The 21083-nt window shown below is 36.0% G+C and overlaps 2 protein-coding genes across 8 annotated transcripts in view; one reads left to right on the forward strand and one right to left on the reverse strand.

The window, feature by feature from the left end:
- The window catches only part of LOC138711798 (cytochrome P450 4C1-like), a 391497-nt gene that overhangs the window by 344131 nt on the left and 26283 nt on the right, over positions 1–21083 (forward strand). The gene's annotated exons all lie outside the window — the stretch shown is intronic.
- LOC138711800 (alpha-tocopherol transfer protein-like) overlaps positions 1–21083 on the reverse strand; it is an 87635-nt gene that overhangs the window by 40701 nt on the left and 25851 nt on the right. For 6 of the 7 annotated variants that reach the window (XM_069843038.1, XM_069843035.1, XM_069843041.1 and 3 more), the window contains one exon: positions 4258–4426. In XM_069843038.1, coding sequence (XP_069699139.1) covers positions 4258–4426 — 169 coding nt within the window. Of the gene's footprint in view, positions 1–4257; positions 4427–5062; positions 5115–21083 lie in introns of all 7 variants that reach the window. The other variant, XM_069843040.1, reaches the window with a different exon arrangement.

A 21083-nucleotide genomic window follows, 5' to 3' on the forward strand; every position in this document is an offset into this window, starting at 1 on the left:
AGCATTATACATTGAAAAGTAGCGGAATATTGTTTGAATTCCGCATAACTATTCCTTCAGATAATATGAGAAAAGTGGAGGAAAGGAATTCACGCTTTCTTTTGGGGAGAGGCATATAATTTAAATAGATATTATAAGAAAATAGTAACAATTAAGAATATTACATTGACATGAATTCAGAAATATGTCAATAAATAATTAACATGAAAATTGAACATAAAAATTTAATTACAGTGCGATCCAAATCTCCTGACATTTGGGGCGTGTTTACTTGTACGGCAATAGCCAGTAGCAACAGCGCTGCGTTGCAGAGTACTGATATTCATTTGCACCGCTTGTAAAAATAATACGTGCGCTTGGACAAGTTTTTCGTAACAGGGTGCCTACATGTGATTAGGTTGAATGACATTATTTCCAAATATGTACTCTATTTCCAACTAAAGATTGAAGTAAACGTAAACAAAACCGAAATGTATTACTCCGCAATAGCAAGCTAGCTACCAAAGCAGCCACCAGGGCTCATTATTTAGAGCAAGTGAGCACGCAGGGCAGCCATCATATGATATATTGCAGACAACATTTGAACTCATTCATTAAACTAGCCCGTAAAATGCTCACAGAGGGTTAATAACAAGACTTACCTACATGATTTTAATAAAGTTAAACTGTTATTAATATAATAATTAGATTCTACTTACGTCAGTGTGTGAACTCGTACACCTTTAATCGTAACTTGATAGCGGCTCTATCCCCTCCATATCCGACATAACCACAACACTGTAACACACGCTTCGTGTACTGACTGCGTTTAAAAAAGCTACTACAATACAATACAATACAAAAATCACTGTCGTCTGCCACGAATAAACTATTGCGACTGAGACCTGACCTCGACCTCAGATGGTGCAAGAAAGACGAAGTCGGGGATTCACAAAGGCATCTTTCACGTAATCAAGGCATGAATCTCCACGTGATCGATCTCGGAACGCACACGCGCTAGAGGGAGAGGGGAGACAAATTTTGTGCTGACAGACGGTGATTCAATAACACAGGAATACAGGAATATCGAAGAATTTTCTTTAGTTACATATATGCGCGTTGATATCGAAGAGTTCATTATTTTCTCTACTGGGAATAGTGGATTTTCTTATTCTGTAGATTCGTGATTAGAATGTTATTCTTTGAAGAGAGGAGAATTTCTTTAATTCTACGGAAATTTCTTTGAGATTGGTAACACTGAATCTCTCACTGTGTTGACAGCTGTGCTGATGTGCTCAGTGAAGCTGCAGGTCATCTTGGGAGGAACTGCCCTGCCTATTATGCATGCGCGTTGCCACAATACACGTTACAATGATTTATCATGCTATGTCTGAAACTACTAATATAAACATATTGTTTAAATCGTAACAAAGTGTTCTTATAAGCATGTTTAATTTACCCATAATCCATGTATATTATACATTTTATTATTTTAGAAGGAACTATTTTAATGTGAGGAAGAAGACGACAAGCATGAGCTTGGAGGCGTTCTGCGTTCAATAGCCAATCAGGAACCATCATGCCACGTGCATTTATTTACATTTACTTCAATCTTTAGCTGGAAAGAGAGTAGAAACAAGAATCTCATTTCTACGCCAAGTAGTTCGCATTTTAAGCATCTTAATCGCGTCAAGCTGATTCATAGTTTTTATGGTTTTCTACGAGTGATGTTTACATAGCTGCGTGCCGATAAGGAAGCTTTCGAAGCACCAAGACTATTAACTGTAAACAGTATCCATTCAGCGACATAAACATTAGATAAAAGTAATTATGAAGCTAGAGCCGAAAATGCCAGCTCTATTTCTGTTTGCTTTGTGTGTAGGTATTCGAAGTTCTTTGTGTCTGTTAGTGAAATTAATACTTCGTTTGTAATAAACATTTTTTGTGTGTTCTTATCAGTTTATTACTTTATTTGTTTATTAGTACAGTAGAACCTCTATTATCCGTGGTAATGAAGGGGGTGGACTGAACGGCTAATCGAAAAAATCGAATAATTCATACCATAAAAAATTTGACAAATTAAGTGCATAGCCTAAGACTTAGGTCTATAGTTCCGAAATTTTCTACGTGCTCTTATGTTTAACAAGTTAGTTAGTGGATCAGAAGGTCACTAATTTAAGTTCGGTTGTCAATGACGGGTGTTAAGTGACAAGGAAATCTTTGTGATGATCAGGCTTCGAGACTTCGGACACAATAGAGCAGTTCAGTGGGAAATCCGCATAACGGCGTACTGACTTGAGTATAGTGGTAAAGCGTATAGTGGGTTGGGATACTGTAGAATGGATGCAAACCAATACGCAAAGGAAAACGCTCTGGATTTGAAGGTTCTAACGAATAATTTGGTTTTCATACAAACTGTGTCTGAAACTATTGCACGGTTAGAAAAGTCAGAGCAAGAGATGCCGGAAGCCCTCAAATTAATTTAGAAAATGATGCAGAGAATTAATGAGATATCAAGTAGACCGGTTACTGAACGTGTAAAACAGAAGTGTAAATCAATTTTATGTAAAAATAACGGATATGGAACATTGTGTAACATAAACAGCAAATTAGTGGACATAGAGTCACCCGAGAATAAAGGACTGTCTCTTAGAGACTGCAATGATGCTAGGATTTTTCGTTTTGCTCCTATCACGTCATGCGACGTAGAGCGCAGCTTTCTACAGTACAAACTTTGGCAGATAACCGAAAAAGATTTACGTTTGAGACACTGAGAATGTATCTTGTAGTGCTTTGCATTTCGGTACTGTAACTGCACTTCCTAAAGACGACCAATAGGATAAATGAAAAAAAAAAAAAGCTACATGCTTATTTCCACAATTAACACTGCGCATAATTAAACACAAATGCTTATAGAAGACAGGATAATAAATGCTTTTCACATTCTTTTGACATTATCATTGTGTAATGTATATTTACTTTCAGAATGTACATATGTGTGTGTTTCCCCATACTACCGTACTCTACTCTAAATAGCAACGTTGTTACCTCAACACATCTCTATCTACCTGCAGCGAGTCAACAACCTATAGTGCATGCACAGTAAACTTATTGTATCGGTCCAAAGTCTCGAAGCCTGGTGATGATTGTCAGAGGAAAGATAAGAGTAGAGGTATCGTGTTGTAGATTTACATTCTCGTACTTTATAAACTTTATCTTTGTTTTATAATAAATAGCGCACAGTTGTAAATTGTAACGCCAATCTCGTATTGTAATTCGACATGAGCTATAGATTCTACTTGCACTTTTTTTTTTTCGATACTAAGCTGAACACATTTTTTTACACTCTTTAAAGACATTTTACATAGAAGTTAAACAGTACGGCCGCTCGAACAGTAGGACAAAGACCAAATGATGCATGGATTTGCAATTGTGTAAAAGATACTGACGTCATTGCTTTGAAAGTAGATAGTGACTATTTTATAAGTTGGGAAAAACATCCTCTCCCACAAGTAACTGCTTCTGTTGCCGGAAGTGTGCGGAAGTATTCTTTACATATCGTGTAATGGTAAGGGCTTATAGAAAAATAAGACGAGAAAAACAATCGGATATTCCGCCGGTCGGTTAATAGGGTGACGGAAATCCGGGTTCTACTGTAGTATGAAATTCGATTATGCCATTCAGGAAGGCGAGTACTAGTGAAAGTAATAGAACAAGTGGATATAGTAGCAAAGTTCCGAAAATTATATTTAATGTCTACAATTTCTTCATAAAATATTCGTCCGAAGAAAACCGTAAAAGTCTTAACTTTCCTAAGTTCAAGCAGTAACTGCCCAGCCGTGTTCAATAAATGTATCAACGTATCATGTGTATGCAGAGAAGTGCAAAAAGTGAAAACTAAGTATGCTAAGAAATTGTTCGTCTCGTCTAGAAAACATATTAATTACACCTACAAGAGTGACGAATTTAAATGACTTCCAAAACATACCATTATCTTTTTCTCTGGTACTGCAAACATCCATTTAAAGGTATGATTTCTTTATATATATATATATATAATTCATTGTTGTATGGATAAATTATTATTGTATTGCACTGATTTGTTATTGAGAATCGATCCTATTTTCAACACCGGCCGCACATCTCTTCCACCAGACGGGTTCGGTGGAGCACGCATCACCCGCTCTGTAGGTTTGACAACGCCCCGCTTGCACGTTATTGGCTCTCGCGAAACGTCAGGAGATTTGGACTCCACTGTAGGAATGTTTTCATATTTACAATATTTCGACGGCGTCCTGGTACCATTTACTTCTAGGATTCCAGTTGCACATCATATCTGGAGACAGAGACTTGAGTGTGTAATAGAAGTCTATGGACTGTTTGGTTCTCTCCATGCTGTTCTTGCAGCGTATCAACCAGCGTTCTAATCGGGCATCATGTAAACTGCCTGGTAAAGAAACATAAGCAAATTACAGACTTTATAATTTGGTTATTTAGATATATTGAGGTAACTCGTGCATGAATGAAAAATGAGGAAAAATGTACCTCGGGAAGTGTTGGAAACCCCATTCCACAATAATATTTTAAATTCATGAAGATTACGAAAATGTCTTGGAGTCTGCTTCAAACCCATGAAATTAATAGTGAAATGATTGATTTTGTTCACCATTTCAGCAAAACAAGTTAGAGGACATTATTATACATATAGTTATAGAAGAAACAGGGAAGAAAGAGATGAGAATCAACAAAATACAAAGTAAATAAATAAAAAATGGATGACAGAGAAATTGAATAATTGACTCATACTGTGGTTTTTATTGTTGTTGCTACATAGAGTAGACTATATGGGATAAGTTGAAGTATGTCATTGTGGACGTCGGCTTATGTGAAATGTCTTACTAAATTACAAGATAAACTTCATACTTTTATATTTCTAAATAAGCTTTTGTAAATGAAAATATAAAAATTGGAAATTTATCCTTCGAAGAGGTGGAAAAATTCAAATACCTGGGAGCAACAGTAACAAATAGAAATAAAATTATACTCGGGAGGAAATTAAACACAGAGTAAATATGGCAAATACCTGTTATTATTCGGTTGAGAAGCTTTTATCATCCAGTCTGCTGTCAAAAAATCTGAAAGTTAGAATTTATAAAACAGTTATATTACCGATTATTCTGTATGGTTGTCAAACTTACTCTCAATTTGAGAAAGGAACAGAAATTAAGGGTATTTGAGAATGAGGTACTTAGAAAAATATTTGGGGCTAAGAGGGATGAAATTATAGGAGAATGAAGAAAGTTACACAATACAGAACTACATGCATTTTCTTCTTCACCTGACATAATTAGACTAGACGACAATTCGGAAGGCGAACGGCTACTAGATACGCCGTAGCCTGTATGGCATGTGACGTCACAAGCTTGAACAGGAGAACCAATCAGAATCAGTCAGTAACAAGTGCTTCTCGAGTTACTTTGTTCACGTGTGAGTGTTTTAAAACATCGAATAAGTAAAACTAACATATAGTCTGTATATGTAAGATAAATAAATGGAAGGAGATACTATAAAAAGACAAATACTGCACAGACAGGCGCGGGAAATAGTGTTTAAGGTGTATAATTATTTTAAAAACATTAACGAGCAGAACTCTGCCGGGCATCATGGTGCTGCCGCAACGTTGCCAACGCGCAGGAGACGATTGCAGAAGCATGTGGTGTGGGTTTGCGAACCGTGCAAAGAATTGTTAGTGAAGGAAACAAATCTTTTAATGTGAGCGGAACTGCCACGTTTCGTTCTCCTAGAAAACATCCTCGTCGTGAAAAAACAGTCTCTGAATTAGATAATTTTAATAAAAGTGTGCTGCGAAGTACAGTATTAGATATGTATCTTCGAGAATCCAACTCTGAAGAATCTGACGGGACTGATGAGGGAATCAGCGACGTCGATTAAAACCAGGTACTGAATATTTATTAAATCCTAATTTATATTAAATGTAACCGAAAGGTGGCAATATAACATGGTACTCGTAGTTATTGTTTTAGGGTATTTAAATAGCTAAAATAATTTGCGCCTAGAAATAGACCTAAATACAATTTCTACTTAAATAGTGTATCATTTTTTCTAGTAATACACCATATACATTTTGTATTAAAACTGTTTGATAACATAATAATAATAATAATAATAATAATAATAATAATAATAATAATAATAATAATACCGCACATAAAAATCTTAAAACTTGGTATAAGCATTAGCTATTAATAGAACGTAAGATTTGATAATGTTCTGATAAAAGGTTTGTCATGGTTGCAGTAAGCAACGGCTAAGGTCATTATTGTCTTTTTAAAATTGAAATTCTCTCCTCAGCTACTTGTATTGCGCGCGCGCGTGAAGTACGATGTGGCAATGCTGTACATTGCCTTTCTCTCACTATCTGTCTCTCTCGACGCAAACGCTAGTAGCCGACCGCCTTCCGAACTGGCGTCTAATATAGTAACACTGAATCCAGACGTTTGGGATGGACTGGGAATGTAGCACGTATAGGCGAATCCAGAATGCATATAGAGTGTTAGTTGGGAGGCCGAAGGAAAAGAAAAACTTTTCGGGAGGACTAGAAATAGATGGAAGGATGATATTAAAATGAATTTGAGGGAGATGAGATATAATGATAGAGACTGGATTAATTTTGCTCAGGATAGAGACTGATGGCGGGCTTATGTGAGAGTGGCAATGAACCTCCGGGTTCCTTAAAAGCCATTAGTAAGTAACTTAAGTATGTTAAATTAGCTTTGGTATAAAACACTTTGCATACGTTTATTTGCTGCCTGAATATCGCCACAGGAATAAATAATAAAAGCAATATGATCTGAAACACCCCTTCCTATTTATCGAACTTTCATAATATTGAAATCACAACTGAAAGTCGCATGGAATTTTCGGGAGGATGGCACTATGACCCAGAACTGAGGCCTGTTACGATCAATTTTGCTAATCCTCAAGCTAGGCACATTCCCAAAGACACACCGGACGACTGCTCTAATGTTCGCTACGTACTCACATTTCGAGCAAGCCACTCCACTTGTCCCTAGCCAGTCCCCTCCGTACGTTGCCAGCCGGAATTCGTGGAATGCTATGGAATGATGAAATTGAGAAATGTTGACGGAATAATATGGATGCCTAATATGAGGAAACGGGAGAACCGCGAGAAAACCACAACTGCGATCCTGTCCGCCACAAGTGTCATTATGAATTTTTCTAGTAAAATCTCGGGACTCGAACTCGGACCACCTGCGTGACACACTGAAGTTATGACCATTCTGCCACCGCAGGGGCATACACAAACCTTAATACATTAGCGGTGTATTCATCGTTGGGATAAGAGTAGTCATAAGAAGTGTAGTGCAACCTTTGTGTACGTATTCCTACGGGCTATTCCATATGAAATCGATCAGTAAAAAACCTCGCATTTTTTATACTCTAATTTTTTCCCTATTTATACAAGGTGCTGAGAAGAGTGCATTTTCAAAATATACTATCGAAAGTCAAACGGTTTTCGTATTGTTAAGCGACAAATTTAGCGTATTTTATACAAACAACCTTCTTTCAGCGCTCAGAACTCTGGAACCATTTACTGCAGAACATTGAACGGGAGCTCATTTTGAAGCTGACATTTAGTAGGTTATGTTAAGAAGTAATCCTTATTTTTATTGTATACAGAGAGACAGATAATGTGATTTTACTTACTTTTACACTTTTTTGCCAATTTGTAAAATGTAAAAAAAATATTGAGAAAAAACCTTGCATTATTAAGAGGGATTCGGCATTGTTTGCTTAGTGGTATGGCAATAAGTTTCGAGGGTATTAAATAGATTATTTTCACACGCATGGACCTGAACGGCGCAGTACCGCACGCACTGGCCGAGAGCTGAAGATAAGCGAGCGTTCGGCGTCATTTTACTCCTGTATTTATGAAAACCTATGATAAAGCTAGCACAGCCATGACTGCTAGACGACACATCACGTGTTTGTCTTCTGGCCTTGCTTGTCACGGCTACCTCCTTTCTCACAGTCAGCTGGTTAGTTCACGCGCGTACTATTTATTTTCTTTATTGATATTTTCAATTTTTTCTTATTAACATACCATCAGTAAAAATTATGTGTTTATTTGTACTTTCAAAGCGGAATCTAACTATATATTTTCAAACTATTTTTTCCTAGCCAAAGGCGTCGTAATGAGGAAAAATGTAAATTTCCCCATTTCCATAAAAAGGAAGACAATCTTTTTATATGTCAATATAAACTTTAATTTCTCAGCATCAAAATAAATTATGATTTTGATCATTGGGTGAAAGGGTTTCGGAGCCACAACAGTTTAAAGTTGCTAATTTTATGAAAATACGATAAATTTAAATATTTTTTATTTATGAAGTTCTGATGCCTCAAACTTTGCACAAAGCATTGTATCACAGTTCTCTACGTACAAAAAAAGTTTCATTGTATTTAGAAATTGTAAGGTCAATTTTTTCTATATTTCGGTCGATTTGAGATGGAATAGTTCGTACGTACCATCTACTAGGGGCTCAGTTTTGCTATGCAGTAAGCTAAAATTCAGTTACTTACTGTACGACACAATATATTAAACATGGTTGTTTACGTAAGTTTAATAAAAAATTTACAATTTGGAATTGTTATTCATTCATCAATCATGTGTAACCGTACGATGGCTTTTACAAACGAAGAATTGTTTGTTATATTAATATATGCAAAGTAGCAGCAAAATGCTAGATTAGAGGAAGAATTGTGTATATAAATGTTTTCTAATAGACGCCATCCTACTCGTCCCACCTGGAACATTGTCCAAAGTCTTCCCGAGACTGGAAGTTTATGACCTGAGAAAACGGAATCGAAGTAAGAGTGTTAGAAATAAAGGAGTGGAAGTAGCGGATCTTTATGTATTTTGATAATAGCTATATTTGCTTTGACTTTCATATGTAGTTAACAGTAAAATCATTTCATATTATTAAGTTTTATCATAAATATACTGTAATGAAATAGATATTGACATAATTTTGAGTATAATATAGACCTAACCTTAAATCTAAATAGAGTAGATATTTTCTGTCCTCTTTAATAATTATTATAGTTCCCTTGACTTTCCGTATGTAGCTAACTGTAAAAGCATTATTATTTAAGTTTTATCATGATTATTTTCTTAGTATTAACATACTTTTAAGTATGATACAAGCCTAAATCTGTACTGTAAATATTTTGTAAGAAAACAGATACTGACGAAATTTATAGTAGGCCTATAACATAGGCATAAGCCTAAATCTAAATACATATTGTCTGTCCTATTTTTTCGAACAGTGTCCTTGTTTTTGAAGCTTTGTGTCCTCTTTTCTATGGATGTGAATGTGGTCACCTTATGCATATCATTCATACACAGTTTTCTGCCTAAGGGCAAATATTTCACTGCAAATTCAGCATTCTCCAATCTTCCCTATTTTCTATCTTCCTTTTAGTCTCCGCATTCGATCTATATATCTTAATGTTGTCTGTCATCTTCTTCTGCCCCGAAGTTTTTTCCCGTTCGCCATTCCTCCTAGTACATTCTTCAGTATGCCGTTTCTTCTCAGCCAGTGACCCAGACAATTCTCTTTTCTCTTCCTGATCAGTTTCAGCATCTTTCTTTCTTCATCATATTTTTCCAGCACAGCTTCGTTTCTTATTCTGTCTGTCTCTTACGCACGCTCCATTCTTCTCCATATTTGTTTGACGTTACATACTCGTAGAACTTACGAAACTAAAGGCATTTCTAGAAACATACTCATACCTTACTCATAATGTTAAAAAAATTACCGTTCAGTATGCTTCACTGTAGCGAGAAACTCTTTAGACGAAATTGCCTTGTTGACAGGTTTCCAGTAAGGTCTCCGGATTTAACCTCAGTAGACTTCGTCCTTTGCGCACAAGGAAAAACATGAGAGAGCTACCACTAGTGCATTTCCTGTGATAACCTGATAACTTCAGATACGGTGACTGATGACTGATTGAGAGGGGACTAGCCTGAGTGCTGTGATGTAAATGGAAATCTCTTTGAACGCGCACTTTAATAATGGATACCACTTTGAACGCACTCTAAAACACCTACTTATAGACTGTGACTACGCACTGCACTTTTTATGCTTTCGTTTATTTAATTAACTAGTTTACTGCAATAAAAACAGCATATGCAGCGTTTTCCAATGAAAAGTTATATAGTAATTTAAAAATATAAATTGGAGTTATAAATGATTCACATGTACAGATATAGATTTAAATTTGGAGCGAATCTTGATGGGAGTCCACCTGTATGTAGGCAACAATTTCACTGTCCAAAAGTATCATAGGGGCTCTTGTTTACTGCACATGATCAGTGTGTTGTGCGCGAAATTTATACAATAGGAGAGCTCCAAATTTTATTTCCGTGTCTGTAAGCTACATCATATACGAAATATTGCAGAAGAAAAAATGTTGGAAAAACCTATAAATAAATCGTCACTTCCTCAAAATTTCAATGGGAGGAAACTTACAGAAATTCTAAGAACGAGGTCTTTCCAAATTTTTATCAACTGCCTCATAAATAGAAGAGAGTGGTTATGTATGCTAGGTGACTCAAAGCTAATTCAAGAATATCCAGCAAAAAATCTCTTTCAACGTCTGAAGAAGTTAATGCGAATGCGGTGAAGCTATCATGCAATCAAATTCTAGTGAAACACGTTCCTGTCAGATTTTTCAATGCAATCTGTTGCAGACATATTGGCGTTATTACCTTACTAATTTTATTAACACGTCATAGTTACTGTTGGAATTGCCATTCTGGGATAGTTGGGTGGTTTCTTTTAGAAAATTTTCCGATACACATAACTTCCTAGTATACAGTATATAAAAACTTGATGATGATGAATCCGCAAACAAAATAAGAATAGGTTGCGCATACCATTCGATCAGTGTTGTAGTGAGAGCACAAACTGCGCCATGAATGAACAAAAGAAGTTCTTTAACTAATGAATGCATTGCGGATGACATCGACGGAACGCTCATAAGTGGTGAAATGTAATTTTTGTTTCAATTATTTTTTGGTGATACGCAGAAATCGTTCCACGTTAACTGAATTATTGCCAGGTATGCGTAACACCGATAACGTGAAAAAATGTGTCAACGTTACGCTCTACGAAACAACACATTACATTTAAGAACGTATGTATGTATGTATGTATGTATGTATGTATGTATGTATGTATGTATGTATGTATGTATGTATGTATGTATGTATGTATGTATGTATGTAAGTAAGTATGTATGTATGTATGTATGTATGTATTTATTTATTTATTTATTTATTAACACTACAATTGGGTATACACCCGGTGGCAGTGATATATAATATACAATAACTACAATTACATGAAATAAAATAAAATAAACGTAAATCTATAAATAGTAGATGCAATAAACCTAGGACTATAATTAAAAACTATTCTATAATAACGCCTACGATAAGCAAAAGTAAATCTAACTTATAAGTTCTTCTATTTCACCCAACTATTACCAATTTAAATAATTACATATCACCTTAATTAATTGCATACCAACTTAATTACACATCATCTTATTTAATTACATATCACCTTAATTTATTTACATATTAACTAAATTACTTAGCACCTTAATTAGTTACATATCAACTTAATTAATTATATATCAACTCAATTAATTACATGACAATTTAAATAATTACACTGCACCTCCAATTACATTTTCAGTCTAATCTTCTCAACCTTTCCTTAAATGTATTGATTTTAAGAGGACCACCCTGAAAGATTGCCTCAGGTAAGCTGTTCCAGTCTACTATTCTGCGGTTAACAAAGGAAAATTTTGCCACGTCCGTTCTTTGTTTTCTACATTTAAACTTCCTAATATGATCAGCCCTTCCTAAGTATGATGGTGTTGTTAATCTAGCATTGATATCGGTCCATGCTTTGTGTTCCATTTGCCCTTAAACAATGCGGTGAGTCTGGTTTTTCGTCGCCTTGATTTGAGAAGTTCCCACCCTAATGCCCGTGTGCACCATTCTCAATTAAAATTTGACCATGGTTAAGTCGGCACTTAACCATCTTCAACGCCAATTTGCGGAGTATCAATCTCGATCAAAGTTAAACAAGGGGAGTTGATGATGATCAAATTTGATCACGGGTGTGGGACCGATTATCTTGAATTGAACATGGTCAAGTCGAGAAAACCAAAATGGCGGCACGATTTGACGTACTTGATGGAATTGAAGATGAAATGATGTAGGCTATCTTGAACACGCAAATCACTGCGGAAATAACAGAATTGGTGTAATTGTAGAAAGAGTAAGTTTGTAGATGAATAATAAAAATGTTCTTTTTTCTCAAAATAGACTAATGTTTTATAGGCCTATATGTTTCTGCTTTGGAAGATCGGGACTTTACTTGAGGACAAAATATTATTTAGGCCTAATTGTCCAATTTTGTTAACATAATAATAAAGTAGTTATTCTATGCCTGTAATAATATAGCAAAACTAAATGACCCTTTTGTAGAATGCGAGATTATCACTTATTAGCTATAGATTTGCCGTTTGAAATTATTAGGACCTACATGACGTTTTGGACAATTAGGCTATTTACGCTTGAATTAAGAGAAATTACACGGATACCTTCCTTTCCCTCTTACTCCAAAATCCCAACCTTGTGAACACAAAATAAATGGATAAATTTCAGAACAAGGATACTTATCTTTCTCTCTTACTCCAAAATTCCAACCTTGTGCACACAAAATAAATTGGCACTAAAAACTTCCTTTTCGTATGCATGATGATGCGTATTCGACATACACAGACGAATTGATTTTTTTTAAATCTTAAAATAATAGTTAGCGAGGTATCCGTATACTGAAATTTTCGCAAATAAATTATTGACACTGAAATGTGTCTTTTCGTAAGCAAGATGATGAGCATTCGACAAACACATACAAATCTGCTCGTTTTAGGAGCCTATTTCAAGATAATAGTCAGTGAGGTATCCGTATACTGAAATTTTCCCAAATTATTGGCACTGAATTGTGTCTTTTCGTAAGCAAGATGATGAACATTCGACAAACACATACCAATCTGCTTATTTTAGTAGCCTATTTCAAGATAATTGTCAGTGAGGTATCCGTATACTAAAATTTTCCCAAATAAATTATTGGCACTGAAATGTGTCTTTTCGTAAGCAAGATGATAAGCATTCGACAAACATATACAAATCTGCTCTCTTTAGTAACCTATTTCAAGATAATTGTCAGTGAGGTATCCGTATACTGAAAATTTCCCAATTATTATCAATAATATGAAATAACCACTGTATAAATTACGCTACAAATTATGTGGAATTATGTAAACACGTATAACTCATGTGAATTGTGAGGTTAAATCCAACCAGGTAGCCTGCTTTTCTCTTAGAGAACTTCCGTGAGTACTTTTATTCTGTAATATGGATGCATAATTGCTGACGAGTTCTAAAGGAATTCCCACTTCGAACTGTGAGAAGTTCGGTGTTCTTTTCTTTTTCTTCCATGATTATTGAAACTTGTTATTTGAAAACTGCGAGGATGTTTGAAAGCAGTCCGACAAACAAAAACGAAGCGATAATTGACAGAGTGCGTTCGTTCACTGTTTTATACGCGGTAACCTAGCGCTCAGATGATTCTTCTCAAGCGAGCGTACCGTCAGCTGACGGTACTGAGTTGATCGAGGGAAAATGTCGGTGCACCGCATCTGTAACTTGATCACTGTCAAGAATTAACCATGTTTCCGTGATTGCTAATAAACGAGCTAGATGATCGAGAATGGTGCACACGGCCATAAGTCTTTTACTATCTCCTCACCATGTCCCTTCCCCATTTTGGCATATTTTGCTGCCTTGCGTTGGACCTTTTCTATAGAATCGATTTGGTTTTGTCTATACGGATCCCAACCTACTGTTCCATATTCCATATTCCATAATTGGGTGAACAAGGGTTTTGTACGCTAATTCTTTTGACTTTCGTTTAGATTTCTTCAGAATACGCATAGAGAAATGAAGTGCTTTCCAGGCTTTCCTTGTGGTATTAGTGACTTGTTCCTCCCAACCCAGTTTGTTACTTAAATATATACCTAGGTATTTACAAGTGTTCACTTGTGGCACCGTTGTACCATTCAGCAGATATCCGAGACAAATTTCTTTATGCGTTCTACAGAAGGATATTGACTTACTTTTACTGACATTGATTTTCATTTTATTTTCTGTCGTCCAGGTTTCAATAACGTTAAGATCGTTTTGTAAGGCGGCGATATCGGATTCATCATTAATTTGTCTATGTATTATACAGTCGTCCGCGAATAACCTTATCTGAGAGGTAGTATTTCTATTTACAGTGAAACCTGCCTTTGCGGTCACTTCATTTAAACGGCCACCTGGCCAAAAGGCCAATTTTCTCTGGAACCAATTGGATTTTCCGTAAGTTCAATACAAATTCTCTCTTTATTTAGCGGCCACCTCATGCGCCGGCCAGCGGCCTGGGTCTATTTGGATTGGAACCTGACTATAACGGTCACTGTCCAACAAAAAATCTTTTCACGGATACTGTCTGACCTATCTTTTTGACGGTTAGAGGACAGGAAGCAATAGCTAAGTGTACAACAGTACACCCTCCATATCTTGGGGTTAGTTGGTTACTGTTTTATGACTCTTTTGTCACTTTCCACTACGACCCTGCACAGCTATAAATTCTTACTCGTTATTTAAGGATTAAAACACGGACTTTTTCTATCGAAAATGTCACAGTATGTTTTAGGTAGTTAACCATTCGATTTTTTTTCTCCTCTTTCTGTCTTTCTCTATATGGACCAGCTTTTACGAATTTTTCTTCTTTTCATTCACTTGATTCAGAGGAATTGTGAAGTTAGTTTGAGAGAGAAATCATGTCTAACAATAAATTTAGAGTGGTGTTAAGTTTAGAGATGAGACGAAAAATGATTGAAGAAAGTGAGAAGGGAACATCTGCGAGAAAAATTGCAGAAATATTCGAATGTGGAAGGACACAAATAAACGGTATAATTAAGAATAAAGATGAAATATTAAAAGAATGGAAGGAAGAGAGAATCTGTGTTTAGAATGGTTAAAGTGTGTGAGGGAGAAGAAATTGCCAATAAGTGGGCTTATGATTCAAGAGAAAGCTCTTGAAATTGCCGAAGAACTCAATGTAAGAAATTTTGTTGGTAGTAATGGGTGATTAGAGTGCTTTAGAAAACGGCATAACATTGCATTTCGTTCTGTGTCTGATGAAGGAGGTGACATTGCAACCAATGTTATTGAAGAATGGAAAAAATAGACTGCCTTCAATTCTTGCGGAATATCAACTCAGAGACATTTACAATGTTGACGAAACAGTTTTTTTCTTCGGGGACCTCCCTAACAAAACTTAAGTTTCAAGAAAAAAAGAGTATAAGGGGGGAAGTTGGCAAAAGACAGAATAACCCTGCTCTTTTGTTTTAATGCTGCAGGAGAAAAAGAACCACTCTTAATGATAGGGAAATCTTTGAAACCGCGAAGTTTGACAAATGTTGACGTGGGCTTATTGGGGGTGAAGTGGACTGCCAACAATAAAGCTGGGATGACATCATCATTGTTAGAGAATTAGCTATGCGATTTCAATTCCAAGATTAAACGACAAAATCGCAATGTGATCCATGAAATTGGTGTTTCTTCCCCCAAACACGACATCACACCTCCAGTCCCTTGATCAAGGTATTATCCAGTCATTTAAAGTGAGGTACCGCAAGCGAGTTTTGAAACGGCTAGTTGCAAGAATGGAAGAGGCTGACATTAATATGCATGATTTTTGTACGCGCACAGTCCTAAAAAGTCAGTGAAATTCAATATTTTCATGCTGATTCATAAAAAAACGCAACCTTAATCAAACGGCCACCTGATAAAACGGCCATTTTACAAGGTAACTTCAGATGGCCGCTTTAGACAGGTTTCACTGTATATCGTTTATATATATAAGAAACAATAGAGGTGCAAGGACCGCCCCTTGAGGCACGCCTGATGTTACATTTCCTAGATCCAATATTTATTTTCCTAGTCTGACCTTTTGGGTTCCGTTTTTTAAGAATTTATTTATCCATCTTACTACTCGATTATCTATTGGAAGCCTGCTTAGTTTCTCTAAAAGCTTTTCGTGAGGCACTACGTCGAAAGCTTTAGCGAAATCGATCACAACTCCGTCTATTTCTCCCCCCCCCCCATCAACTTCATGTGGGATGTCTTTATCAGCGTTTCGTAAAGAATACATGAACATTTCAATTGTCATATATAACTATGGAACTTCGTAAAAAAGTTTCCATTCTATTTAATTTAGAAATTTATAGTGTCATTAAATAATTAACTGAATCCAAAATTGCATAGGTATATGGATTTTAGCTATCTTCTACGGTAAGGCATGTATGAGCTCTTACATTTGCCGAAGATTTGGCTATTGTTGGGAAGGATATACACTCACTGAACCATCATAATACTAAATTTATAAAACATTTTTCAAAAATATGTTAGTTCGAAAAAAAAAGTTCAAATTAATAAATATATAAAAGGGTGCTCTTCATCGTGACTCCGTCACGCTTAACTGTGGAAATAAGATTGCCTACATCTATTCAGCTGAAAAGATTAAATATATATTTAGTATTACTTTCACTGGCGAAACTGTATTTGATCAATAAAATATTTCCCGACCTTTCACTACTAATATTGATAAATTAACCTCCAGTAATCTGTTTAACCCTGAACAAAAGTTAAACATGGATCAGTAAATGAAAAGCACAGGATAAAAACGTGATATGCCCAAAAATATCAATTTTCTCTTTTAGATGTCCTGTAAAAGCTCAGGTAGTGTTAATTCCTATAGTTTAACTGAACAGAATAACAACCTTATTAGTGAAAAGAAAATTAAAGAATGATAATCTAAAGACAATAAAATATTATGGTCTTAAAACTTTTAACTGATTACTCTCTTGTAAAAGCAGTAAAACTAGGCTTGTCAGATTTTTTTCCCTGTACTCCTCATATTTGGCCAAGGATTATCTATTTAATTCAAAATACAAGACCTAATAAAATTCCTAAACAGCTTTTACATGTCATTGAAAAAATTATTCGTACGAATATTAAGGAAATCATAGGTTTGTCATACGATTGTCAGACCGAATGCTATATGCTCCGAAGAAACTTCGTGACTTTAGAATAGTTAAAACTGAATGGGAACACCATGTGCAGCACTACAACATTGCTAGTCGTCTTTTCAAAGAAAATGACGAATATCTTCATTCTCGAGACTGAAAAACGAGAAGCTCTTCACAACATAAATATTCTCTAAACAGATGAAGAACTTACTCTCACAGAACGACGTTTAAGATTTGAATTAATTGTGTCGGAGATCATTTGAACAGTTGTGTTGTCTCGCACAAAGAGGAAAAGGGGTGGTATCATACACGGAAGACCAGAAATCTGACTATTGAATCAGCGACAGAAAACTATTATCCTCCTCGGAGTGCACTAATGCCATCAAGATGTCCACTAACATATCAGCAGTACGATCCGTTCCTGGTCAATCCTTGACAGACCAACTATGCCGCCAGCCGGGATGCCAGGAAATCGAAACTCTTAGTCATGTGTTAGGTTAATGTTCAAAAGGGGCATTATTGAGGAATATACCATACGTCACCAAAAAGTACTATTTTTTTTGCAACTAGTATTCGTAAAGCACAGTAGAAGCTGTACGAAGACGTTCATTGCTTAGCAGAGGATGGGTCAACGAGAGGAAGGGACTTTGTGGCAATCGATCCACGCGATCAAGGGAGTCTTATTTTAGATCCGACGTTACGTTTGGAAAAAGATCGGCAACACGTCTTTCAAATTAATCACGAAAAGAGTCCAGCTACAGCCAAGCTACTGAAGTGAGAGATACAACATTGCAAGTATTGCATGGTAGGTAAAGTGTCTCCTTTTCCGTGCAAGAGGAACATTATTTTATTCACAATATCCACGTACATATCGCTCTCAACTTCACATATGACGATATGAAAATAATTGTATGATGATAATGAGGGATTTGTTATCCATTTTGCACAATCATTTATATAGGGCCTAAATTGCTTTTACATAATAATATCGACAGTATATTGTAGGCTATTTCGTCTGTTGCAACAAATTATTTATTACAAACTTTGATATGTTTATTATTTGGCTTCGTAATTCAGCTACCTATAAACTGGAATGAGGATTCGAAGTATATGTGACGTCACAGCACAGGTACAGGTACGTTCGTATACAAAATAGTTACGCATCCTGTGCCCTTTCCCTCTAGACTAGAAAGTCAAACCAGGACGCAGTCATAGAGTATTTGATCATAGTGAGTAGTCTCATCGATCACTGTCGTATTATTTCAATACCTACATCTTTGTGACTGATTGCAGAGGTAAACTGCCTGTCTTACGTAAGACGCTCAAGGGTGTAATATTGCTGGGCATAGTTGAGGCTATTTGAATTAAATTTTCACTGTTAATATAGACAACATTACATGTAAATTGTGTAAAATAAACGTAAAAATGACAAAAACAATGCACTGAAAGACACTGAAATACCAAAAGGCATAGAAAGTGTGTTGAACGTAATCCAAAAGAAACCAGTACCATCACAATCTGAAAATTGTGGAAATATAAACTCGGCGTTTTGCATGGATTTGTATAGCCTACCATGATGTTCATTGCCAACATCCCAATTAATAAATCGAATAGGCCTAATCTATATTTTAGAAAAGTTCATAGAAAATTAGTGGATTTTCAGTGATGAGCGGCGTATGCAATATCTTAATGAAACACGAAAAAATATCAAACAATAGGAATATCTTGTACTACATCATGCACTAATAACGTCATTTGCTATTAAAATAATTTCTTGCAATATAAAATCATTTCAAGTAACATCTGCATATGTTCAAGTTCTGTAACTTACGAATGCACGTTATTATTCACTGTAAAGATCACGACGAAAATGAAGATCACGGCTCAAGCATGTTTACTCACACTAGTATAACTTCAGAATTTCGGGAGTTGACTGTACTCCAAGAACACGCAGCGACGACCTGTTTGTTTATATTCTTATCCGTTACATTACCTGTGTTCGGCGTACTATATACTCAATGTGTCTTTAACTTCAGTCTTTAGGTAGATGGAATACGAAGCCTGTTTATTATGTTTTCTGGATCCTTGGCGTCAGCCGAAGTTTTCTTTGAGATGTTCGTCACTTTGGAAGTTTATTGTAAAACTCGTATTAAATCTTGATGTTTATACTCGTATATATCAAGGGTTGATTTAGAAGCGTAGAGTTCTTAAGATTTCACATACACTTAACTCTGATGTGTTCAGCGCAATTATTTCTTGTCTTTAATCGAGGTGCAACAGTGATGTAGAATACCTTTTAAGCGTGTGCCTGCGTGCATTCTGATATTGTGTCATTTTTACACCTCGTATAAAGACTAGAAAATGTCCGCGCTAACATACCTGACCTGACAGAAATAAATGAGTCATTGAGAGCAGAATTGGTGTCAGTCAATTTTGACTTACACCACTTTTGCACTGAACGGCTAATGGAAAAATCTGAAGGTTATTGGACTTGGAAGGGCTAGTGAACAAGCAGACATACCCATCCCACTTGACCGATTGAACGAACACTTTGTAAAGGACCCGACCTTAAACAACACAACGAAACAAGACACAGTTTTGCCTGACTCAGCTCCCCCAACTCGAGACAAATTCTATTTTACTGACGTCACTCCTATTGACGTAATGAAAGCCATCCGACGCATCAAGACGAAAGCTCAAGGGCCAGACAACATTAGCATATTACTCATACAGAAAATACAAGACATAGTAATACCTACAATTGCACACATATTCAATAGTTCCTTAATCACTTCAACTTTCCCTAAAATATGGAAGCAAGCTTTCGATCTTCCTCTTCCAAAAGTCAAAGTTCCCACCGACCCGAACGACTATAGACCAATCAGTATCCTGCCAGCCATATCAAAACACTGGAAAGAATCGTACACAGACAAATTACTAACTACATGAACGAACACAAACTATTCGACAAGTATCAGTCAGGTTTCAGAGCTGGACACAACACAAGCACTGCTCTACTTAAAGTGACAGAAGACATTCGTGAAGTAATCGACTCTAATAAAGTAACAATACTAACACTTCTTGACCTTAGCAAAGCTTTCAACTCTGTAAATTTTGACATGCTCACCCATAAATTGAGAAATCTGCATTTGTCAGAGACTGCTGTGAGTTGGTTCGAATCCTACTTACGGGAAAGACAACAATGTGTTGTATCCGGGAATCGAAGCTCTTCCTGGCTTAACATAACATCAGGTATACCACAGGGTTCGGTACTCGGACCATTGTTGTTCACAATATATGTCAATGATATTACATCTCATGTAAGGCATTGTAACTATCACTTATATGCTGACGACCTTCAATGCTACATCTCTTCCCGCTTAGATCGAATAAATGACGCTATAGATAAATTGAACGAAGACATTGACTCGATTGTGACATGGACAAAGAAATTCCATCTTAATATCAATCCTGGAAAGACACAAGCAATCATATTAGGACACAAACGGCAAACCGACGCTGTAAAGCACCTCGACATTTCCCCCGTTAAAGTAAGTACAGTGCATATCCCTTTCAGTTCTTCGGTAAAAAATCTTGGCATTCACATGGATAATAATCTCAACTGGGACATGCAAATCACAGAAACCTGCAGAAAAGTATATTCTATTATTCATGTGCTAAAAAGGATAAATGTTCATCTTCCCTCTTGCTTAAAAAAGTCCCTTGTGCAGACCCTTGTATTTCCCTATTTTGACTATGCTGACATTTTACTGACTGACCTTTCCAGCGACAACAAAATGAAACTTCAACGTGCTCATAATTTGTGTGTACGTTTTGTA

This window comes from Periplaneta americana, chromosome 13 (genome assembly GCF_040183065.1).
Source record: "Periplaneta americana isolate PAMFEO1 chromosome 13, P.americana_PAMFEO1_priV1, whole genome shotgun sequence".
NCBI classification, from domain to species: Eukaryota; Metazoa; Arthropoda; class Insecta; order Blattodea; family Blattidae; genus Periplaneta; species Periplaneta americana.